Source organism: Saccostrea cucullata, unplaced genomic scaffold (genome assembly GCF_032062105.1).
Source record: "Saccostrea cucullata isolate Sc308-1 unplaced genomic scaffold, CSIRO_AGI_Scuc_v1 ctg699, whole genome shotgun sequence".
Classification (NCBI taxonomy): Eukaryota; Metazoa; Mollusca; class Bivalvia; order Ostreida; family Ostreidae; genus Saccostrea; species Saccostrea cuccullata.
Window position 1 is genome coordinate 104,248 of NW_026929109.1, and position 10,753 is coordinate 115,000.

General features: G+C 31.1%; 1 protein-coding gene across 6 annotated transcripts in view; it reads left to right on the plus strand.

Annotated features, from left to right (window-relative positions):
• The first annotated feature begins 338 nt into the window (after positions 1–338).
• The window catches only part of LOC134279789 (ELAV-like protein 1), a 15,383-nt gene continuing 4,968 nt past the window's right edge, over positions 339–10,753 (plus strand). The window contains exons 1-6 of one of the 6 annotated variants that reach the window (XM_062762200.1): positions 339–595; positions 1,452–1,535; positions 3,231–3,513; positions 5,754–5,857; positions 9,044–9,197; positions 10,365–10,602. In XM_062762200.1, the coding sequence (XP_062618184.1) occupies positions 1,488–1,535; positions 3,231–3,513; positions 5,754–5,857; positions 9,044–9,197; positions 10,365–10,602 (827 nt within the window). In that variant the 5' untranslated portion in view covers positions 339–595; positions 1,452–1,487. Of the gene's footprint in view, positions 596–1,122; positions 1,320–1,451; positions 1,536–3,230; positions 3,514–5,753; positions 5,858–9,043; positions 9,198–9,399; positions 9,554–10,364; positions 10,603–10,753 lie in introns of those variants that run through there. The other 5 variants (XM_062762199.1, XM_062762198.1, XM_062762204.1 and 2 more) reach the window with 5 other exon arrangements.

Below are 10,753 nucleotides of genomic sequence, written 5' to 3' on the forward strand. Positions count from 1 at the left end.
TTTTAAAAATAAACTTCCAGTCAAAATGCAACGTATTAACTAATAAAATACAACATAAAACGTGCAATTTATTTATTTCAAAGCATGCATCGGACTTAATTCACCTGATTTGCATAAAAAGAATCCGACCAAAAAAATAGTTTTTATTTATTTTGTAAAACAACTGTTTAATGTGACCATATTTCGACTCATGCCTTCTCAATTAAAAACAAGTAGATTAATTCACTAAAATATTCATTCTGCATATAACATTACATGAAATATATGATAATTATTTTGTGACGTATCACTTAATTAACTATATATTCCTACGTTTATTTTCTTTCTCATCAATAAGTAGGATTCAGTTTGTGTGGAAGCAGCGTTCCCAAATTCCTTTACTATATTTATTTCATTTAAACATTATTTTGTAATAAGTTCCATTCTAATCGCCAGGAAAATTCAAACGTGCAGGAATAAACGTTTTTCATCAGGCTTCGCCATATTTACGAAGAGACTGTTCAACATCATCAACATTGATCTTGATGGATTTTGCGCGAGCTGTGTTTTAGTGGTTCTTGTGGATATTGTTTGATTAACAAGAAAATCGTTTAAGGTAAGATTAATGCAATATCAAGATTAAATAAGTGTATTCATATATAAAAAAGAAATTATGAACAGGTTTCTCAATCTTACGGCTTAGTGAAAATGGATGGATGAGGTAGACGTTTTTGATGATCATGGATGCTCTTTCGGAGGTTCATTTTGGAATGTGTCTGGAATTTCACGATATCGATACCGCTGAGTATTTGAAGGTCAGATAAAATTCTTTAAAAAGTGCAGTTTATATTTTATGGGAAAGAAATGGATATTTAACTGGGTTAGCTACCTGATCATTGTCGATACATGTGCACACTTGGGTGATGCCAAACACACGACAGTGAAAACCGGCACGTGCCCAAAATATTCAAGATTTAAGATAGGTCTAGATCTATTCAAATGTCCCAAAAATTATCAGAGCAGTATGGTGAAGTATTAGTTCATTGATAACATATTCATGTATATTTAAGTACTCTGTGTTTGAATTAAAATATCACCTTTCCTGTAAGCTACTGTCTGTAGTAACATCGTCACTGTGACATGTCGCTCGTGCCGTTAGCCTCGTCTAGCGATCTGATTGGCTAACGGGACCATCTGGAGGTGTTGACAAAGAATTTCCTCTGGGACACTATCGATCTTTACTGTTTAGACTCATTTCAATATAAATTCTTTGTGCTTCCGAAACAAATTCACTAGTGTCGGTTGTCACAAAGAATGCTGGAAAACAGTTTGTGGAAAAGGTTGCCAATATTTTTTACTTACTTTTTCCTGTTTTTATTTTTTACAATACAGAACAATTTTATTGGGTTATAAATTCTGGTTAATTTTATTTTTCAAGTGATTTTATTTTTATCTGTTTGATTTGTTTTCAGTTTCAACTAAAGTTAGAGCAGGAAAATTCAAACAGAATGATTTCATTTCCAAACTTGATGACTTTGCCCCAGCAACAAAAACTAGTAAGTTTTGAAAAATATCATTTAATTATTTTAATTTTACACTTTGATATATTATTCTTTTATTCTTTGTTTGTATTAAAATAATTTTCATACCTGATTACAATTTTACAGGTTTTAATTTTTAAAAGTGTTGTATGTGTTATAAGACAAGTGAAATAAATAATAAAATAATTTTACACACAATAATAATTTAGAATGATTCTTAAAAAGAATAATCCAAGTTTTAAAAAATCCTGTCTTTGAAGTTAAAGAAATTTTAGTTAAACGAAACATTTATTGTATATATATTTTACCAGTGTTGATAAGATTTGCTAGTTCAGCACCCACAACACAGACTGTAAAATGTTTGTGGGGTTTTAGTACAAGATATGGATATCAGATAATATGTCTATCAGTTCATTATATTCTGCGCTGAAAGAAAAGCATCTTGCATAGTTGAATGGAACAGCTGTTGTGCTGGGGAGTGGGTGTTGTAAGGCAAATTAGATTCATGTTTTTGTTCCCAGCCTGCAGAGCTTTAAAATTTTATTTGAAAATTGACACAATGATACTATCCTCAATCTTTCAAAAAAGTTTTAAAAAAGAAAAAAAAATAACTTGTTTATTGATTCAATACTTTAATTTGATGTCTTTATGAATTTGTAAAATTGCATTACAAAGAAGATATCTATTCTCCCCCAAAAATATGGATTTTCTTTTCAAAGTCTCTTCATCCAAAATTTGTGTAAATGAATATGTTAAATATTTAATATGTCATAAATTTATGATTTTTTTTTAGTTTCACTATTTTTCAAAGTTGTTTTCTTAAGATTCATTATTTTTTCAAGGTCAATGAAATGACAGGGAGATTCAAAAAAGAATGATATTTAAGAGAATGTGAGATTAATGAGATTCAAGTGATTTATTAGGAAAAAATTAAAATTTAATATGGTTTCAAAAGTTTGTGTCGGTCTATGGAATTTTACTTTTGAAACCAACCAATAGTTTTTTATATGAGATTTGTTTGACCATCAGGTAAGGGCTAATTTTACTTGCAAGAATTCCTTACTACAATAAATTTTTAACTATGGAAGTTTAAAAGGAGAATTTAAGACAGTTAAATAACCATGAAACCTCAAAATAGAGCAGATGATAAATTTTCATACATAATACCTTTTATGTTAGGGTAAACGACAGCTGTTGCTATCAATCGAGAATATTTTTTTAACTTTGTGAGGAAAGAAGTGGGTGACATATTGAGTTGATGGTCCCATTTAACATTTAGGTATTTAATGTTGTATATTTAAAGTTGCACCTTCTGTTGTCAATGAAAGATAAGCATCAGACTGAAACAGCTAGAATGCAATATATTTGATAGTTTAATAAATACAATTTAAAAGTTTTGCATCCTGCACATTTAAACATCCCAGTTGGTCAAATATTCAACCAATAAGCCACCTGTATTGTAATTTTCTTAAAACTTTGAAACCATATAAAAGATGTATAAAATCATATGTTTTAAGGGGTTTTTTTATTTATTGAAATATTTTCTTTTCAGATTTTTTTCTCTCTTTCTCTCTCCTTTTATTTTACAATCATTTTTGTAGAATAATCAAAGGCTTCTAATTAGACAAAATCTAGAGGAAAATTTAATGGACAATTTTCCATAATACATGCACTGATTTAAGCAATAATAGTAATTCCATTCAATTTCAGATATCACAACCGCTGCCAGATCTGCAGTCTCTTGACCATCACCCAATCCCAAGTCTGCATCAGAATGGGGGCACCACTTCCCCCTCCTCTACAGGGTCACAGAACGATGACCGACCCAGCAACACCAACCTCATCGTCAATTACCTACCCCAAACGATGACCCAAGAAGAAATCCGTGCTCTCTTCTCCAGCATAGGTGAAGTTGAGAGTTGTAAACTGATCCGAGACAAACCTACTGGTAGGTTCTCACCGTACGAAGTGCCAAGCCACTTGACCACAGCGAGTAAGGATTTGTGTGCAATTTTTATTTCTCAGCTCTAGATGCTCCCATGCTGAATAGAATGTTTCTGGAAAACTGAAGGAAAAATATTTATGGCAAAATTTTTCTGCAAAGATATATTTACATGAAAATTGCTTCAAAAATTTTCCAACACGCAAAAGTGGTCATTTGATTCAAATTTTATGTTCGTGACTTCATTTTTAATTTTTTTTTACTATACTTTTTTTGATCTTTTCATTTGAATTTTTTCAAAGCTTTATCATTTTTATTGTTTCTGTTTTTTAAATTTTTTGGTTTTGTAGAATTTTTCCTGAATTTTTCTTGTCAATTGTTTTTTTTTTTTTTAATTAATTTTATTTTCAGTTTCTGTTCTCGTTAATGTTTTAAAATTCTGTGTATGGGTATATATATATATGACATGTTCTAGAACTATTATAGTTCATTCACACCAAAACATCTCTTTATTAATGTTGTTGTGTGTTTGTATTATAAATAACTTTTGGTTGGAAAAAAAAGTTATTGTGGACAGTTCTCTTGATCATCCATTCTGCATGAGCAACTGGAGTTATTTGTAGACAGTGTGATTGTTTTTTCCTTTCCCTTGGCTTTACTTTATTCTTGTGTGTTTAAATTCTGCTGCTCTCTTTCTTGCAATACACTTTCTGCCTTCAATTGTTTTACTGCACTTATAGAACCCCACAAAGCTTTCGTTATTATGATTTGTTAAATTAAAATGTAAGCCACATGTATTCTGATAACTTGCAGTGGTTGTGGTGGTGGTCATATGGTACCTTTAATGTATTGTACATTTAGAGTATGATATATTAATATTATGAGATAGATATGATGTGTCCATTAAAAGGCTTCATAGTATTAGTATTGAGCCTTAAAAAAATTCCTTGTGTCAGGCTGGGCTAATTTGGGTGTTTTTTTGTTTCATTTAAGATTTTACATGCATATGTTCTCTAAAGCAAAAAAATAAAAATCCAAAATGGAAAAGGATCCCATCAATCAAGTAATTTATATCCCAAACCCAGTTATCCCCATCCCCCCCCAAAAAAAGCTTACAGTACTTTTGACATATTGAAAGAAATTGAATTATAGGTCAGATTATTGAACAAGTAATGAAGACCTATCTCTGAAAGTATGGTCGACATTTCTCTCCCCACCCTGTCAATTAGTTTTTAATTCAATATTCTACCCACGATACAAATTTAATATATAGTATTTCTGGCTCTAAGACAAAAACTTTGTACTTTTATTTCATCTATCTATCTTGATACTAAATTGACATTTTGTAATGAGAGAAAGGTGTGGGAGTTTTTAAGGGAATCTTTAGAACGATAGGTATTGTATTTCAGTGATTAAAATATTGGGTAGATAGCATTAGATTATAATTTGATTATAATAAGTATGATTGTCTTTATTAACCAACTCTAAAAAAAGGGGGCTTAATTTTCAAATGCACTAGGCATGTTTCAAAATGTACAATAGGCAAACTTGAAAACAGTAGTTTTAGAGGCACTTAGGCCATATAAAATTGAAATCTTGGTTCTCAGGCCCGCGCGCATCCGTTTTGAGGTAGCCGCATTGCCGATTTTATTGTATTTTTGATAAAATAAAAAGTTGGTGTTGACTCCGACCTCATTTTTTTTGTAAATTTATAGTAGTCATTTTCAGTGAGATTTTCTACTTTGTTTGAAAATTTGAGGACATTACCTACGATGTTTATACGCTGTTAAGCAATGGATAAAGCAGAATTGGAAAGTATATCTGTGATTAAAAAAATTATCTTTATGAAAGAAAAGAATCTACTTTACTGCCAATAAAATGAAAAATAAAATGCCACCCTCCCGCATCTGTTTTGGAGAAAATTGGCCTGAGAACCAGGGAATTAAATTTAGATAGCCTTAGGTTTATTAAATAAATGACTTCTAAAATTTTAGAGATGTTTTCTTTTTGATTTGAGGTCATTATATTAATATTATTTAATCATGAAAGAGAAATTTAAAAAAAAAAATCACTGATGGGAAATGTTTCGTGACTTTCCAATTATAAGAAAGTATACTGAGGGAATTGAATACTAGTAGAAATTTTAAAATATGTTCAAGGATAAACAACCTGTGTTTTAAACTTTTAATGTATTAGATTAAAAAGGCTTTAAATGATAATAACTTTATAAGTGAGTGTATATCAAGATTGGAAAATGACAAGTATTATATAAATCCTTGATTAAATTTCAGGACAGAGTTTGGGTTATGGATTTGTTAACTACAAGAATCCAGCAGATGCTGAAAAGGCCATTAACACACTCAATGGATTACGATTGCAAAACAAACTGATTAAGGTTAGAAACATACTGGTTTTCTTCATTTACTTCACATATATCTCAGCAATGTACCAGGGTAATGGTTTCAATATTTATCACTTTTGTTAATTGATTTTAAGAATTTCCTCCTTATGTTATGAAGCTCATTAATGGTAATGCTAGGGATACCATAGAAAATATGGGAGCTTTGTTTATTTTGTGAAATCCTTAATTTGCAGCTTCAACACTATATATTAACTTCAAGGAAATGCACTTGTGGTATTTAGATTGTGTAACATAGCTAGGAATTTTTACATAACTTGGTAATGGAACCCATATTAATGCCTTGATTTACAGTTGATCTTCATTATCTTGAACTTCGAAATGTTGAATACCTTGGATATGTCGAAGCAATTTTTTATTACAGTGTTTTCCCTTTATTTCAAAGTAAAGGGTTAGAGATCAGTTGTAACAGACTACGGCATGAGGTTTAAGAACAAAATCTCTGTGGACCTTACAACAAATTTTTATATCAAAGCGGCATTTTTGTCAATTGAAACGTCCCAAAGTGTATTTCATCCTCTGACGAACATGCAATTAGAAGTTCTTTTTCACAGTTTAATCCAATTCGACTTAATTTTGGCTTTCTAACCTAATTTGTCCTGCTATGATTTGAAACAAAATTAACAGTTAATAAATTTTCAGATTTTGATTTTCAATTGTTGCATAACCGTAAATCAACTTTTCTTATTAAACAGCTACATGTACCCTATATATTCCCCATGTTTTTCCAACCTTAAGTTTTACATTATAAATTTTCTTGTAATATTTGTGTTCCAAGATATCTTCCTTTATGCATAAATAAAATACCCTCTTCATGACAACAACTATTAGCAAATGTTTTGGGGCTTGGGAAGGTTGCTGCACAAAAAAGAAAAGTTGGTTAACAGTGCAGATTTTGATATCTCTTGTGCTTATAAAAGTTTAATACCAGAGCATACTGATATAGTTTGTATTCTGTATTCTGGTAGTTAAAAAGGTAAATGTATTATATTTGACAGTTTTAATATTTAATTAATATTCCTGACATTACCGGGATAATAATTGTATGATATTGAAAACTCCCAACTTTATTGAATATAAAATTCCTGCAATCTGTACGCACATATAGACTTGAAATTATTCAAAGATTGCTTTAACACAAGTTTATAGGCACAAAGAATAAATGATATAAAATATTTTAATGAAAGAAAAAGTTAATATCAGAACTTTTAGGCTTTAGAGTTAATATGGCCAAGGAAACAAATAGATTTATAACACATTCTTGAAGTCAACAAATGGATTTGAGGGACTATGAAGTTTTTGGAATTAAAAATCTGGGTTTTAAGGCCCTCTCTTTACATGGAAAAAGATACATATACAATTCTGTTTCTCATGCCACTCAATATTGTCTATACAGACTACTAGAATCAGTAGCCAAACAAAGACAAGTGCCCCTATACATGTGCATTTTATTTTTTGGCAGAATCTTAAATTAATAATTTTGTAATTAGTGCATAATTTTTTTTTCTTCTGATGTTTGTAAAATCTTGCAGATAAATCTCTGCATCTTTTGGTGCAGTCAATTTTATGATATATTTTCCAACATACATTGCATCAGTTAATGTATTTAAACAGGTGTTGCATTGATAAAAATGTTCTTAACCATTGAACTAAGTGGAATATGTAGTAGTTGCTCTAAAGATAAAAAGTTCAACCCTGACAACATAGAATTGCAATTCTCTGTTTATTATTCCTTTTTAAACATGAATTATGATTTTTTTTTAAATCTTTATTTTCAAGGGCTATCAATAAAAGTAATATATTCTTCAATTTATACTATCAAACTTGCACCATCTTTGTCTGAATGTTGTTTATTTTGTAAACTTAATCACCCATGGAAAACTTTGACTAGTACGACAAAAACTTGAAACTTTTCAGTAGCAAATTTCTATATAACAATTGGTTTTCAGATTAGAACAAGTTTTAATAGATTAGTTTATTGATCTGACATAGGAATATGTTTCCATTGAAAGCTGAGTATCCAGTCAAATTGACCGGTGAGACACCTTCCCAGTCAAAATCCTATGCTAGACTCATATGTATTTGGAGAGTAAAACAAATATACATAAAAAAATATCAGATATATGCTGTTAGTTTACTTCCTTAATTAGGATGTACCTGCTTCTCTGATCAGTAAACTGTATCATTCATCAAACCAATACCATCATGATTTTCTATTTGTATAGTTACATTTAGCAACAGTTCATCAATATGAGGAAAACTGCCGACATCTGTTGCATATATTAAAACAGAGTTTCTAAAAATGATAAATACATTTTGTTTTGTATGTCCTTTAAGTTTTAATAGGATAAATTGCTAGACTTTATCATAGAAGTTGATGAAAAAAGTACGAAAAATATAAATACCATCAGCATCACATAAAGTCTTGTTCAAAAGGATCCCCCCCCCTCCATTTTCAGATTTCAGATGGTAATTTGAGAAAAAAAAATTAATCCTCAGACTTGAGGTTTTATTGATGTGTGACAAAACAGTGATCACATACAAACTGCTGTACAAAATGTGTAAAACATCTTGCATCACATAAAGTCTTAATCAAATGTTTCCCCCTCCATTTTCAGATGGTAATTTAAAAAAAAAAACAAATTTAATTTAATCCTCAGACTTGAGTTTTTATTGATGTATGACAAAACAATGATCACATACAAACTGCTGTTCAAAATGTGTAAAGCATCTTGCAGAGGATTCCAGGTCAAAAATTTGTTCCACATTTTACATAATTTGAGGTTAAAATTTGGATTCAAGAAGGCAGTTTTTTTGCCAAAAAAAAAAAATGTCCATATAATATAATTTCTGTTGCAATGAAAATGGTTTTCTTGGCTTATTAGAAAAAATGGTTCTTGAATCATTTACACACTTACATTTTTGAGAAATTTCCACAAGACTGTAGTGTATGTTTTTTTTAAATTCTCAATTAAGGAGCTGTGTCAAGTTTATTAATTTTATTGGATTTTCAAAGTCCTCTTTGTTTATAACATTTCATTCAATTGTTATTTTATTGTTTGTCACTTTTAATTTTCTGATTTAACACTTAATACTAGTTAATTTTTTTTCTATTCATTTTATTTTGTGTGTGTGTGTCAAATTTCATTTCCTTATTTTCAGGTGTCTTTAGCAAGACCAAGTTGTGAAAGTATTAAAGGGGCCAATCTGTATATATCAGGGTTACCCAAGAGTTTAACCCAACTGGACCTTGAGAAAATGTTCAATGATTGTGGACAGATCATAACATCCAGAATTCTTTATGACCAAAATACAGGTACTAAGACTTGAAAAAAGACTGCAGTGGAGACCCAAAGCTACCAGGGTGGTCCCCCTCCAGAGTTAGTGTTCCTGACAGGGCAGGCTTTTTCCCCTCCCCTCACAGAAGAGTTCATTTAAGGTCGAGCTGCCTTAAGCAGCCTTGTTAGGTCATGTTAGATAGGGATTGCTCTAACACATAATCTCCTTTATCCTGCCAGGTTTCACTTGCTCGTCCAAGCAGTGAGGGTATTAAAGGGGCCAACCTTTATATATGTGGCTTACCCAAGTCTATGACCCAACAAGAATTGGAGGGATTCTTCTCACAGTGTGGGAAAATTATAACTTCCAGAATTTTGTATGATAATAACACAGGTTAGAGATGCGTTCAGTTTCTGTTTCCTTGCAGTGTTGTTTTGTGTTGGCTTGTCTTCATTTTAGTGAATCTTTATGATACTACGTAAATGCAGGGCTGACAATTTTGTGACCTGTTTGATTTTCTTTCAAGTTTATTTCAATTAAGTTCTTTATTTCTTGGTTAGATGTTGAGTTTTTTCCTGTATACGTTTTTTGAGAAATATTTGGAAGTTTTTTACTGATATTCCTATTGGCATTTGTCCCAGGTATCTTCTTGTTGTTCAACAAGTGATCAGTTTAGTTGATTACTCTTACGTTGGGCCAAAAACAAAATTACTTTTTTTGTTTGGTATCTGCCACCATTAAAAAGGGTTCTACTCCTATATTTCTTGATTTTGGCAGACTCTATCTTGTGTCAATAGTTATTCAGATGATACAGTCGTATGAAGGCGCTCGATGCAGTTATGAATTTCCCCTTTACATTTTCCTCATTGCTGAAATCTGTTGGTGGCAAATGCCAAATAATGAACATTTTAAGTATTGCTTTGATGGTCCAATAATTTGATTAAATGCATGTTTTCATCTGCTTCCATTCAAGTGAATATATTATCTTTTAAACTGCGTCTCTCTTTGAATGTCAACCTTTATAAATATTTCATTTGATTCCATTTACTGATAATATCATAGCAAAACCAATAAAAATTTTGACATTATCATGACAACAATATATTCCTTCCAAGTTAAATTCTTCTGGTAACTATCATACTTTAATCATAATAGCTATACACTGAAGAAAAAAAATTGTAGATGTTAAAACTTCTTCATACAGGTCTTTCCAAAGGAGTTGGCTTCATTAGATTTGATCAACGAGTGGAGGCAGAACGAGCCATACAGAAGCTGAACGGAACTATCCCAGACGGAGCCACGGAGCCAATCACAGTCAAGTTTGCAAACTCCCCCAGTTCGAACAAGAATGGAGCGGCCCTCACACCCCTGACATTGGCTCCGTACCTTCCACAAACTCGCAGGTTTCTAGGCCCAATTCATCATCCATCTAGTCGGATCAGGTTCATAATGCTTTATACATTCTTGTACCAGTTTAATTCTACTTCACTCATATCATGTGTAAAACCAAAGGGATGACATGCAGTTATTTTCTCATCATGGTTTATTTTGGATGTAGATAATGAAGAACGGCTGTGATGGCCGCATTTTGCA